At 34.8% G+C, this 15,152-nt stretch overlaps 2 protein-coding genes across 2 annotated transcripts; one reads left to right on the top strand and one right to left on the bottom strand.

Moving 5' to 3' along the window:
* The first annotated feature begins 802 nt into the window (after window positions 1-802).
* Window positions 803-2,333, top strand: LOC144564859 (uncharacterized). The gene has a single exon (XM_078314483.1). The coding sequence runs from the start codon at window positions 834-836 to the stop codon at window positions 2,187-2,189; it is 1,356 nt and encodes a 451-aa protein (XP_078170609.1). The 5' UTR covers window positions 803-833; the 3' UTR covers window positions 2,190-2,333.
* Window positions 2,334-8,985: 6,652 nt separating this feature from the next.
* LOC144564864 (beta-fructofuranosidase, insoluble isoenzyme 4-like) lies at window positions 8,986-12,890 on the bottom strand. Its single transcript, XM_078314485.1, is given in 8 exon segments — window positions 8,986-9,440; window positions 9,638-9,734; window positions 9,922-10,163; window positions 10,775-10,933; window positions 11,712-11,910; window positions 11,986-12,215; window positions 12,217-12,647; window positions 12,769-12,890. Coding segments are annotated over 8 exon segments (1,590 nt in total). The 5' UTR covers window positions 12,809-12,890; the 3' UTR covers window positions 8,986-9,248.
* Window positions 12,891-15,152: the final 2,262 nt, after the last annotated feature.

Raw genomic sequence — 15,152 nt, 5'->3', positions numbered from 1 at the left:
TGCACCAATCTCAAAGCACACATATAAATTAAAAACCATAAAATAAAACCTAATTACAAACTACTCAGTAAATATTAAATCAAGAAAGTGTAAGTGCCGGCACGATCTTTGTCACAACTCACAACTTTGAAATCATTTTTTTCGAAATAATAGTGACACATCACACATGGAATGTGACATGCAGAGAATCCCAGCATGCTTCAGCTTCCAATTCTCGATTGAACACTCCCATCCACGTGCTTATCGGCTTCTCTCTCTGGCGACTGGCGACTGGCGACTGGCGAGGGCTCGTAGTTCCCGACCTATGCCTCCCCATCCGCTGCAACAAAGGTAACGGAATTTTGTCTAACAATCTCACGCCTACACTGTTCGATCAAAATCAAGACAACCCCTCGATGTTTGATTTGATCTAACGAACCAAAACAATTGTAGCTGCGGTGGTCAGAACTCAGAAGTAGATGTGAACTCCAACACCTATATCCATATCCATATGACATTACTGAAAGTCTGAAACTTAATGAAGCATAAATAAAAATAAATAAAAAAGGTCGCACTAAAACTAAAATACTCACATTCACAAGCAAACAAACAGACTGTATGGCTGTATTGTATTGTACGCCCCTCCCTCCATCTCTCTCTCTCACCTCGATCTCTCGGCCTTCTCTCTCCATTTCTCTCTCTTTTGCAATTTTGGTTCCTCTTTGCTCCCTTTGAACAGGGAAGGAGAAAAGCTGAGATACCCTCTGCGGTCTGCGCTAATCAAATCAAGACACTCGTCGTGATCTCTCGATTTGATTGGTTGGGGGGCGGGGGGGGCTTCAGGCTTGAGAAAAATGGGAGAAGAGAAGGGTGGAGGTGTAGCCGTGGAGGAAGAAGGGATGCAATGCAGCAAGCATCCGTACAAGAGCAACCCGAATCCAGGCGGGATCTGTGCTTTCTGCCTCCAAGAGAAGCTTGGAAAGCTTGTTTCCTCCTCTAACTCTTCCAGCCCCTTCTTCCCTCTTCACCCTCCTCCTTCCTCCAATAACTCCTCTCCTCCCTCCTTTCGCTCCATGGACACCGTTCAACCCAACACCAATAACAACACCACCTCCTCCTCCTCTTCCTATTCTTCCCATGTGAGAAACCACCGCTCCCGGAGCAGCCGCATTTCTTCCTTTTTGACCTCTACTTCCGCCCATCACCCCCACCAGCACAAGAAAAAACAACCACCGCCTAAGTCTACTTCCTCTTCTTCATCCGCAGCTGTCGCTGCCGCGCCACCTCTCAATCTGAAACGCACCAAATCGGTGGCTCCGAAGCCTGTTGGTGACAACCCGGTCAACTCTGCAAGTATCACCATGGATAGCCCGCGCAAGAAGAGCTTCTGGTCCTTCCTTTACCTCTCCTCTTCCTCTTCCTCTACCCCCACCGCCACTGGCATTAGTGCTTCTTCTCCTCACACCACCACAGCCACCGCTGGTACTTCAACTGCTAATGCAGCTGCTATGAGAAGGCGATCTGTCTCCTCTTACTCGTCATCCCGAACCCATGGCCACTTAGGATCTACAGACGATGAAGGGTCAGTAAAGAGAGATGCGCATTTGGGGGCGGTGGTGGGGGAGGATGAGAGTCCAAGTCCAGGAGGCAGCCAGAGCCAGAGCCAGAGCCATGCCTTGTCGTCGTCCTTTGGAAGAAAAGTTGCCAGATCTCGGTCAGTGGGCTGCGGGAGCAGGAGCTTCTCGGGTGATTTTTTGGAGCGCCTCTCAAATGGGTTCGGCGATTGCACCCTGAGGCGGGTGGAGTCCCACCGTGAGTCCAACAGCAACAAATCCAACAAAATGGTACTTCCAGGTCAATTGGGAGACGATGACGACGACTGCACTGAGGCACACAGGATGCGGATCAGGTGTTCTGGTTTCTTCAGCTCTTCTTCTTCATCATCTTACTGGCTCTCGACAGCTGCAGACGGCAGTGCTAGGATGTCGACCGGGGGTGTTGGGAGAAGTCACAGGGGCTGGGGCTGGGCTTTCGCTAGCCCCATGCGTGCTTTTAGACCTCCTGCTTCTTCGGCCTCGTCAGTCAAATCCATGCCGTCCTCCAGCCATCTCAAAGCCACAAATGGCATCCGTGACATGCCTCCGCCGGAAACTTCGACTCTCACAAGTGCAGCAGAAGCAGCACTGCCACCACCTGTTAGCTTGAGTTGAACAACATTTCTCATTCAATTTGCACAATACAGTTATTTTTTTTTTATATGTATAATTGTTCGTCCAATGCAAACAGTTCTCTATTATTTTGCTGTTTGACTTGAATATTTTTTGCTTTGCCAATATAATTTGTTTTTCCTTTTATTTATTTGGGCCGAGCTTGGTTTTCTTGAGCTTGTTCAATATTTTGGTAGTTAATGTCATGAATACTGTACAGAGCAATTGAACCACCTGACGACAATCACATGCACCACCAAAATAGAGATGCGTATGATTTCTCTTTTGAAAAATGCGGCCAGCCAAACACCCCATAGGCCATAGTCCCATACTCCCATACCCGTTTAGGAGATTATAATTAAAGTTGCGTTCTTTTGAATTGAATTGAATTGAATTGAATTGAATGAGAGATTGCAAAAAAAGGGAATCTCTTTTGTTGATCCTGGGTCCTATCACCTATGCAATTTCAGAGGAAGAATCAGATAATAAAGATTTGAGCTTGCTTTGTTGAGCTGAAAAGGGAGTGATGGAGACATTTCTATGAGCTCCCAGCAGAATCCATCATCAGTCACCTATCATCGTCCTATAATGATATACTTTCGTGGGGTTTGGAAGCTACATTTCTCTCATCTTATCTTTTCAGCTTTGACTAATCACACGAAAAGCCAAAACTCTTTCTGTTTCTCTCTCTTGGTCTACCACTACCAGGACCAGGAGCATCTTAATACATCAAATTGATACATATCTCTGTTTATTATGATTGCGAGCCTAAATTTGTCTCTGTTAATTGCAATGCTGAGCTGGCGTAGGCACATGTCTCTTCTGAGCTAATGCAGTCGTTGCGTTGTCTGCTTGTGCCTTGTGCAATTGTTTTTTTTCTGTCCATGGTTGCTTTTAAAATTAAAAAAAAAACAGAAAAAGTAATAAAGGTTCAGTCGTTTCTTTTCTGGTCAAAAAAGCAATTATGTATTAACCAGGTATGAGAATTGAGATGTAACTCTCTGCTTCTTTCGTGGGTTTTCGATTTAGCAATTTAACGGATAATATCATCTACAATAGCAATGCGGCATAGTAATTTACAAGTATGAGATTTTGATCCACATAGTTTCGAACAAACTTTAATTCAAAGTTCACCTAAATCGTCCGATTCACATGAAAATTCATATAGACCCAGCCGGTTTAGATTCACGAACCGTTTAAATTTATTAGGTGCTAAATTTGTTCGCATAAATCAAAGTTAATTAGGAGAGGTCAAATGATCGGTTTGATTAAAACCGGATTGAAATACTCTAACCAAAATTTTATCTGAACCAATTAAATTAAACTTGTCAATCAAATAACAACCCAAGTAAATTTTAATTTGTTTGGTTGAATCAAAATAAGACAGATTAAATTTTAAAAGGTTAAAACTTAATACATATATAAATATATATAATAATCAGTCTTAAATTAAGAGATTAAATCGAATCAAATATAAAAATTTGTTGTGAATAAAATATTAATGTGGATGTTCATAACTCCCAACATTCATTCTCCACTAGTCCACTACTATTGGAATTTATATCCCACTACGATTGGAATTAATTTTTTCATTTATTCTTGTAATTAATTTAGATGGTTTTTCGTTCACAATTTGTGGCCTATAAATAAAGCCTTTGTAATCTTGTATTGTATACACATGAGAAATGTATGAATAAAGAAATTGCCATCTTTTCCTCTCTATCCTATTTATTCTTCTTTATGCTTGTTTATCTTTATTTTATAACACGTTATTAGCACGAGAGCTCTACTAGTTGAAGATTCAAGTCTGTTGGTTTTGATTGATTCAACCTTAGGTTTAGTTTGAGGCCAAACTGTACAAATTAGCTAATCAGGTGAAATTATGTTATCATACTTGTTCAATTTTAGTCATGTGCATGCATAATATTTTTCTTATTTATGTAATTAGTAAATATTAGTACTATTTTGTTTAGTACAAAATTTGAAGGCTCCGGAAGAGCTACATTGTTGTGATATGGAGGAACACAAATTTATGATGTATTATATTCTTGTAAGTCTTAAAAGAATTTTGTTAAGCTTTAAGAATATCCACCGAAATGAATATCATGTTGAGACAACTAATGAAAAAAATATTGAATATATAGAAAACAATGCATTTTAAAATAGATTGCATATGTTTTTCCTCCAACTTGTACTACACATATATTAGTACAATTAAAGCACATGTTATTGTAAACCAGAAGTTTACATACAAGGATATGTTTTATAGTTTTGCATGACCGGTTGGACCATTCCGGATCAATAGTGATGCGAAAAATAATAGATAATTATTGTGAACATTCATTAAAGAACTAGAAGATTCTTTAATCTAATGATTTTTTTTGTGTTGGTTTTATTTCTAGAATGTATACAATATGATATTTGTGGAACATTATATCCAACATGTGAACCATTTGAAAATATTATGATTTTAATTGATGTATCAACAAGATGGTCACATGTATGTTTATTATCAAATCGCAACCTAGCGTTGCGAAATTACTTGCTCAATAGATTTGATTAAAAAACATAATTTTATGATAATCCAATTATGAAAATACGTCTAAACAATATCGAAATTAATGTTGAACATCCTGTAAATGTTCGTATATAAAAAGAAGATATGATATTTTACATACAACAAAACTAATTCGCATCATGTCAACTAGCTATTATAAAGTTTCCCCTTATAATTGGTTTTTGGTCACATACCTAATATTTCCCAAATAATAATTTTTGAATGTGCGGTATATGTTATAATTGCTCCACCACAACGCACTAAAATGGAATATCAAAGAAAGTTGAGAATTTATATTGAATTTGAATCTCCACATATAATAGAGTATCTAGAACCATTGATGAGAGATTTATTCATGACTAATTTTGCCAATTGTGATTTTGATGAATAAAAATTCTCAATCTTAAGGGGAGAAAACTATCAGCTGGAAAAAATATATTAGTATGAATTATCATTGTCTTATTTTGTTCCTCGTACTAAAGAATGTGAACTAAATGTTCAAAAGATAATTCATTTGCAAAGGTTAGTGAAGAAAGTGACCAAATCACATGTACCAGCTGTTAATGCTCCAATTAAAGTCGGTGTCCCTGTTGGACAGACTAATTATAACACGCATGAAGCGTGGAAAAGCAATCAGTTCTAAAGATTAAAAATATAAAAATCCTCGAAAAAAGGACCAAAGAATGAAAATAGTCAAATCGAGGATATGATAATTTCAGATAAAGCTCCAGAAGAGAATCAAATTTATAAATAATATTGGAGTCCAGCAGAAACTCAGGCATCTGAAAATCATGAAAATAAAGAGATCTCGATAAATTATATTATGAATGAAATAAGATGGAACCGAGATGAAATTGATATCAATAATATTTTTGTATATAATATAGCGCTAAATATAATAAATATTGAGAATCATGACTAGAAGTCTATTAAAGAATGTCGACAAATAAATAATTGGCCAAAAATATAAAGGTTCAATTGTGGCAGAGTTAAACTCCTTTGAAAAATGAAAAGTTTTTGGGCCTGTAGTCCCAATACCTGAATGTGTAGAACCAGTATAATATAAATGAGTATTTATGGAAAAAAAGAAATGAGAAATGTGAAATGTGAAATTGTAAGATATAAAGCACGACTTGTTGCCTAAGATTTTTCACAAAGATATAGAATTGATTATGATCAAACATACTCACATGTGGTGGATGCAATAACTTTTCGGTACATAATTAGTCTTGCAGTTCATGAAGGAGTTGATTTGCGCCTAATGAATGTTGTTACAGCCTATTTATATGGCTCACTTGATAATGATATTTATATAAAAATCTTTGAATGATTTAAGATGCTTGAAGCATGTAATTTAGGTTCTCGAGAACATTATTTAGTTAAATTGAATAAATCTTTATATCGATTAAAGCAATATGAACGCATATGCTATAATCGTTTAAGTGAATATTTATTGAAACATGGATATAAGAATGATACGATATGTCTATGTATTTTTATGAAAAAAATATAAAAATAATTTTGTTATAATTGCAGTTTATGTTGACTATCTAAGTATCATTGGAACTCCTGAAGAGCTTCCAAAAGTAATAAATTATTTAAAGGAAGAATTTGAGATGAAAGATCTTAGGAAAACAAAATTTTGCATTGGATTGCAAATTGAACATTTAAAAATGACATTTTTATGTATCAAAAAAATTATATTGCAAGAGTGCTGAAATAATTTTATATAGATAAATAACATCCATTAAGCACTTCGATGATTGTAAGATCATTAGATGTGAATAAAGATCCTTTGAGATCTCAAGAAAATGATGAAGAACTATTTGGTCCTGAAGTACCATGCCTTAGTGTAATATGAGCACTTATGTATCTTAATGGACATACAATACATGATATTACATTTGCTGTAAAATTATTAGCAAGATACAGTTCTTCTCCCACGTGAAGATATTGACATATAATTAAATATATACTTCGCTACCTATGAGAAAATTTAGCAATACACAAAGCAAGTGTAGTATGTGTTTAGTTAAGATCTATGATCAACACATTTGTCAGACATGTAGCTTGTCTTTTAGATAAATGATCTCGACGATCATATATGAATATAATATTGTATGTATTACTCAATAAAAGGAATGATAATTAAAGGAGATAGAACGAAACATATTTCACAAAAATTCCTTTTCACACATGATCTCCAAAAGAATAATATTATTAATATTCAGCAAATCCGTTCAAGTGAAAAATCCAGCAGATTTATTCACTAAGGCGCTCCCTACTGTAATATTTGAAAAACTAGTTCGTAATATTGGCGTTTACCGAATTAAAGATCTTGACTGATGCTGTCATGATGGGGAGTTAATATGCACTATATTTCCTTAACCATGGTTTTTCCCACTGGATTTTCCTGGTAAGGCTGTAGTTACGTATTTAGAAGAATATTGTACTCTTTTTTCTTCACTAGGTTTTTATCCCATAGGGTTTTTCCTAGTAAGGTTTTAATGATGCATATTCTTATATAATGGACATTCAAGGGGGAGTGTTATGAATAAAATATTAATGTGGATGTCCATAACTCCCAACATTCATTCTCCACTACCCCACTACTATTGGAATTCATATCCCACTACGATTGGAATTAATTTTTTCATTTATTATTGTAATTAATTTATATGATTTTTCATTCACAATTTGTGGCTTATAAATATAGCATTTGTAATCTTGTATTGTATATACATGAAAAATGTATGAATAAAGAGATTGTCATCTTTTTCTCTCTATCTTATTTATTATTCTTTATGCTTGTTTATATTTATTTTATAACAAAATTGAAATAATTCATGTAAAATTTAATTAAGTTTCAGTTTATTTGGTTGAACTAAATCGAACAAAATATAAGAAACCAAATTAAAAAATTCAACCGAACCAAACCATTCAAATTGAAAAACCAAACCATTTAATTTGAAATTTGTTGGTTTGATTGAAAACTAAATTAACCGGATTTAATAAGCTTTGAATAAATATTTTTCCAAAACCCTTGGAAAAAGAAAAATGATGCGTAATTGGTGGGGTGTAGACATAAACTCCAATTTTGTTTATTTTGATGCATGCGAATCAAAGTTGTGATCTAATCATTTATTATGTGTCTATTATGATATATTTTTTCTTATGAAGCAAGTGTGTTGTCCATGTCAATAGACAATAGCCAACGGTGCAACAGGGAGCCTGAGACTGAGAGCTCGGACTACGTACAATTATAAGAAACATTATGACATGTTATCATTCATAAACTTGACTTAATTATTAGTCCCACATCTATACGGGAAATTAAAAAATATATATATATATATATATGAAAACACAATTTGAATGAAGCGATGGTAGGAAATTAATCTGCTCCGTTATTCCATTTGTTATTCCGATCCCATCCATGAAATTTATTTTGAATTAAATCAACAAGACAAAGTTTAGTTTATATTCACTATTTAAAATGGGTCCGTCTTAAATTCCCTATTCGTGCATTAGTTTGAACAAGCATACAATTATGTATGAAAAATTATTGTCAAACATAAATTTACTCTTTGCAAAAGTGCAAGAACTGTTAACTTAATTGTGCTGATAAAAGTTTAAGATAGCATAAGAGAGGAGAAGAGTAAAAAGGATGGATAGTTTTTTTTAACGCTATTCTACTTTTAATAATCAATACACTAAGCATGCTTTCAACTTGTTGGATTTTGTCTCGAGGTGGAATTGAATCAGTTTGATTTTTAAAATAATCTAATAAAATCATATTCAAGTTCGAATTAGCTTGCAGGAGTTCGTTATAGAAGTTAATGTTGAAAGTCATATATAATATCCAACAATTTAATATTTACATTGATTTTTCCATCCGTAATTTCTTATAGAACTTATAACATAGTGATTTATTTAATTTTATTTTATTAAAGAATCCGGTACACTGTCAACATTCTTTTTAAATGTTATTTTCGAAAATTGAACCTGCAATCTTGTGGACTAAGCAATTTGTTAAAGTTCAACTACTTGTGCCAACTATTATAAAATAGTGATTTGATTGCAAATTAGAAGTTCAACGACTTGTGGGGATGAATTAAGGTCGTGTGATCAATTTGTTATAAAGGGGAATGAATGTTTATGACCTTTCAAGAAATTATGAGTTCAATAATTTTGTCGGGAGGAAACAAAATCGTATGATCAATCTGTTTAAATGGGGTCAGCTTAGTGACTTCACAAGCAAAAACAATATCTCTGTTTAGTGTTTACAGTGTACCACATTAAGATTATGAAAATTTCAAGATATATAGCTACTAGCCTACTACAGATGGTCTCCTCAGATAAAATGGCATTTATATCTCTACTTTACCTTAAAGAATTTTCCTATAAGAGCTTGAATAATTTTCCTATAAGAATAAAAATAGAATGATAAGTAAAAATAATTAAAAATTAAAAAAAAAATCTAAAATGGTGTTTTTAAATTTTCTTTAGGCGCGCTTCTGATTAACACTGGCCTTCCTCATGCTCCAAGCAGTTAAGTTGGTCATGCTGACAGTGGCAGAGCCGTAATTAAATGTGTAAATGTGGGTATTTCCGGTTGTAACCGCCATCGGGTAAACCCTAGCAGTGATACATCCTCTTCCCCCTCCACCAAAGCTCTCTACAACTGAATGATCTATCTGTTTGGCAAAATAAAATATAACACAAATGTGTAATTGAATAATTAATACTGAATATATAGCATGTATAACTAAGCAACCGATTATGACTAAACTTGAAATTGTACCTGGAAGCAATTACGTGCCAGAAATTTGTTTGTAAGAAAGTATTAAAGTACTAAACTGGAAATCTAAAAGTAATTTTTGCTTCTACTTACCAGACTTCTGAGAGAGAGCTTTCTTTCTCTGACAAGGTGAGGTATGTCCAAGAAACCACCATATGCCGGCTTGTACATTCCTTCTCTCAATGAAGACCTATTTACAAAAAATAAAAAAAAATAGATTTACATATTTTGCTTTCCTGCTAATGTAGTCTGATCTTCATCCATAATGTAATACCAGATAGGCCTGATAATACAATGTAGCTTTTGAAGAATTTTATTTAGGTATATATCAGTGCAGTCGAAGCACCAGTAGTAAAATTGAATATAATTTGACAAACCTTGTTGTGTCGGAGTACATGAGAACCATGTATCTGTTCTGGTCTTTGTAAACCCTAAAAAAAACAGCTGTGAGTTCATCGAGGGTATCAGAGGCCAACACAAGCAGTCCAAATGGTCCAATTACGCCTTTCCACGTAGCATTTTGGGTCCCACAAAGCCCCTCTGGATCAGCCAACCATGACGAGTCAAAGTCCTCTGCATTTTCCAAATTTGGCAAGCTGAAATCCACCTCCACATCTGCCTGTAGTTACTTCAATATCAAGTTTCACATGTAATTTCGGGTTTTGAAATGCCCGAGTGGCAGAGTCTAAAAAGATAGAACTCGGATTATATGATAGACCTTGCCTTCAATTTTTAATTAACGCAATTAGCTTCAAGTTGCATGCAGTATTTAACAAATATAGCCTCAACCAATCTTCAATTGGCACTTAAATTACAAGTTTAGTAATTTTACATGAAACACGCTGAGGTTAGGACCAAGAAGAGAGAATTTTTGAAAATTTTGACAATATTGGTAATAAAATAAGGCATAATAAAAAATATAAACTGGGGCGGGTCATATCTGAGGCAAATGTTAATTCAAGATTACTCAGTGAACTGTAAATTATTCACGAACCTTAATCAATCTTAAGTTAACCAGATTTCGGATAAAAAAACGTTGATGCAAATTACAATCGGAATCTGGGGCAACTCAGTTTCTGAGATAAAAGTAACCAGTACCTTTGCAGGGTAGCCCATTGAAACATGCTTTCAGATAACCGTTATGTGGTGGCTTTGTATGCTATAATTTATGATAAAATGGCAAGGTATGACAATAGTATTAAAAAGCTGAAAAGAAAAATGAACTGTTACCAGAGAAGCATCAGTGATATTGACTTCAAGTTTGGTACCAGACTTCAGCTCGGTATCTTGCAGGTGCACTGCATTTGTTCTGAGGGATTCAATCTCTTCTACTGGCCACTGTATCAGTTGCTTTCCAGTTGTATCCAACCAAACTGACCTCGGTATTGCCTAGTCATAATTTTTTTACAAATCAATGGGTTTTGTTCTTGAATTTTGGGAACCAAATATCCAAGTTCCATTTTGTGGTTGGTTTGCTTGGTGCTATAAGAGAATTTTTTTTTTTTTTTAAGGTCAGCGGACAGGTTGTCCACTAACAATTGAAATACAAGAGAAATAATTAATCACTTTCTTTTAGTTGACTTATCAGCATCTACTTGTTCCTTTTTTCAAAACATTTTAGCTTAGGTAACTTTTCATGAGACTTGCTTTACCTGGCCTATGTATAATTTTGATACTGTATATAGGCAGCTGATACTGGAAATTTTACTTCTTTTCTAAGAACGCACTTTCTTATGCATGACTAGCAAAGCAATAGTAGTATAAGAATTACTTTTACGTGCCTCTTCTTCCTAATTTTTACTTGACAGATGCATAACAAACCGAGGCTTACTTTGGGAATTAGTTTTACGTTCTACCATGCTATGGGTTAAGAGAGGACTTTTATGTTTTGTAAGTTTTATATTGCCTTTTATCAGTAGGAACTTCTCTGCAGGATTGCAATTTGCAAATGAAACTTTTCCAACTAAAAAGGACTATGGATTATTTCAGGATTTCCAGGGTAACACATGACATTTGCATATAAGGTTTTGTTTCTTAAGGGATGCACCCAGAAATATTTTCAAAAGAAAAAAAAACGATACATGTGAGCATTTCTTTGCTGTGGCCTAGGGATATTTCAAGTTTACAAGGGTACTTGAAATTTTGTCAGTAAAAAGCATATGCTTACATGAATACCAGCCCATCCTTTGGCAACATCGTCTGATTCACTATCTGACTCATTCGTCCACCCCCACGAAATCCTCCTTCCTTTGTTCGAATCATAGAACGACTTTGAAGCATAGTAATTTCCAAAATCTATCCTTGGCCACATCCAATATTCCTCTATTTCTTTATCAGGCACAAAAATGTCGTTTTCTTCATCATACCTATTGTTTTTTTTTTTTTAATACATTATTGACCTCAGAAATTACTAAACGAATGACTTTGGGCATGAAAAGTACCTTCCAAGTAAATAATAGTCCATCCTCGTATCCGTTAAGCTCATCTTTAGAACGTGCTTCTCCTTGCCGGATCCGGGTACAGATGGGTCCAAACCCCGGTTCCTTTCATATGACACCGGGTAGAAATCCGGGCACTCCCAAACCCGAGAAGAGTTGGTGGAATGCAAAGGCTTTTTTGTCCTATTCCAATGTACAAAATCCTCACTCTTGTAAAGAATTGCCGCACCATTGTCCATTCAACTCGGCTCCAACTGCAATCCTCCATAGCCCATCTGGTCCCAACCAACCAGTTGTTGGGTCCCGGAAATTACCTGGATCCAAATCCCCAACTGGTTGAATTAAAGGGTTATGATCTGATTTGACCCATTCCCTGAGGAACGGGTCGGACTGATTCTTCGGTACAGCCATGTTTTGCACTTGTTGGTTTTCAGTATTTCCACCAGTATAGAGGATAACTAGTTGATTTAGTGAGAGAATGGTAGCTGAACCAGACCAGCACCCTTTAATGTCGAAAGAGGAGGTGTGGTTCAATGCGGGTTCAAGTCGGATCCAATTGATGAGGTCTGTGGAGACCGAGTGGCCCCATATGATGTCGCCCCATAATGAACCGTTCGGGTTGTACTGGTAGAATAGATGGTACACGCCATTGAAGTACATCGGTCCTATTTATGTTCGGGTTTATAGAGGTTAGACCATTGCCAAACTTTATATAATCTAGCAAACATGGGAGATCAAACTACAATTTTATAGAGATGAAGGGGAAAGAGAGAGAGAGGCGTGTACCATTTGGATCTTTGTTATGAGTTCCGTTGTTGCAACACATGCAAATGTTGACAAATGTAAAACAAGGTTAGGTTAAAATTTAAAAAACATCATCAAAAGTAGAAAATCACAAAAGCAATAGAAGACTCTGTAACAGGGAAGGGCCAATTTTTTGTGGACCTAAATAGTAAATAGTGCTAAACATTAATTTCCAATGTTTTGAAACGCATTCTTATCATAGTAACAAAATATAAAGACTAATTAAGGCCAGAACCATTTCTTAAAAGGAAAATAAATTTGAACCTGTTTGTTCTGAAAGTTGTTACTTGTTAGCAGCAAGATTTGAAGAAAATATTAACATACCATTTATCCAATTTTGAGGGGGCTGGAAGTGAAATGCAGTTCTATATTGCTTGCTAACAATGGAGGAGACCTTGTCAGACTGAGGGAAGAGAAATACCCTTTGGCCATTGGTAGAAATCAAGGAAGAAAAATAGTGGAGAGATAAATAGAGCTGTATTATTACTGAACAATGCAACAAAGAGGGGCTCCAAGGAGCCATGAACTGATGAACGCCAACAAAAGATGTGTAAGAGGAGAGAACATTTTGCTTTGACCAAAAAAATTTATATGTTATTAGGGAAGTTTGCAAAACTACCCTGATCTTTTACTAAGCAAGAGGGAATATATATTAACATGTTGACTTTAAAATACTTTATACTTACAATTACAAAGGAAGGTAAGTTTTATCATAGGACCCTCCTGAAAATCAATATTTCAAATTTTGTGATTTCTATTTGTCCCCTGGCCCTCATTCATCCACCACTGCACTTTTTTATTTTTCTCATTTTCTCCTCGGCATAAAATGAGAGTCAAACTTTTCAAATACCCTCTGTTTACGCTAAGTTTTGAACCCTTTTTTTAAAGGATATAACTGGCATTTGTAAATATCAAATCCTTAAAAGCAATAGCCATATTACACACACACACACACAGATATATATATAGTAAAATGACCCTTACGGATGTTAAATGAATCATTATATATATGTTATAATTAATTCAACCGGTACAGGTCTTTACACTGGGACAATTAATTTGGTAGTACAACTTGCACTACAACTTTTACAACTATTAAATATCGTTAAATTTAAGTATCATTAAATATTTTATAAGGCACTATAACGGACAAGTTTTCCCTAAGAAAGCAACAATCCGGCCTAGCTACTACTAAGAATCTTTGAGCAATAATAGCAAAAGGCCTTAAATTTCAAAACCCAATAACATGTTTCATTCATGACCCGGCCCATTACTTTCCTTCCTTAATAATAGGGATTGTTATTATTGGTAGAAAGAGAAAAATAAAACATGGGGTTTATTCTCGGTACGTACATAATAAAGAGATGGAAACGTGCAACCCATCTTTGGCCTGAAATATGGGGTCTCCAGATATTTGTTAATTTGCGGCAAGCTGTATCTAGCCAATAATACCTAATTAAAATTGTTACTGTACAAAGTAATGATTTATAAAATCTCAGAAAGGGGGCAAATTATACGTTCAGCCTATAGGAGCCATTTCAGAATAAAAGAGTGTTGAATTTATGCGTACCTTCAAATGTATATATATATTTTGTAAAAAGTTATATTTGATGCTAAAATTGTCTACATCATATGTTACTAAGAATAAAAACTCTAAAAATTTGTATTACTGCTAATTTCACTAATTATGCAACTTTAATATCTTTATGAGGATACAAAAAAAATAACAAACAGTATTGAATTTATACATGGAGGTTGGTAGTATTTTAATTAATATATATAAAAGAAAATATTGATGTCCAGATATCCGGATCCCTTAGTCCCGCAAGGGATAAGGAAAAACGTTAGAGATTTTTATATATAAGATTCAACCTTACAGATTTGAAGGAGATTGACAGTAAAGAAAACAGGGAGAAGAGTGAGCTTCAGGATGAATATTATTAGATATCTATCTTGGAGCTCGTTCTTGTCCCAGCACTCTCTATTGTCAACCTCATTTTTTTTTTATTTGATAGCAAAATAATTTGAAATAGAACTGGAAATCCATTCTATTCCACTGGTCATCGATGCCTGCAACTTTTCGCAAGTTTTTTGAAAAGTGGTAATTTGCTGAAATCAGAAACTTGAGCGTCGTTTTATGGCCATTTGAAGTTTCGTCATCGTTTTTCACCTTCTCAGTGAAGACGTTGTCTCTCACTTAGTGTAATTTCGCGTATTTGCATGCAATTAAGCGTAATTTAATCTTTTTTTTAACAAATATTTAAAATAAAAGATAAATAAATTCATAATAGCATTGAGACAAATTTACTACTAGTGTCTATATGTAAAACATTAATTTTGTATACACAAAACATCTCTAAAAAAAA

This window comes from Carex rostrata, chromosome 13 (assembly GCF_964058835.1).
Source record: "Carex rostrata chromosome 13, lpCarRost1.2, whole genome shotgun sequence".
In the NCBI taxonomy this organism is placed as follows: domain Eukaryota; kingdom Viridiplantae; phylum Streptophyta; class Magnoliopsida; order Poales; family Cyperaceae; genus Carex; species Carex rostrata.
This window is presented reverse-complemented; position numbering and strand designations above follow the sequence as displayed.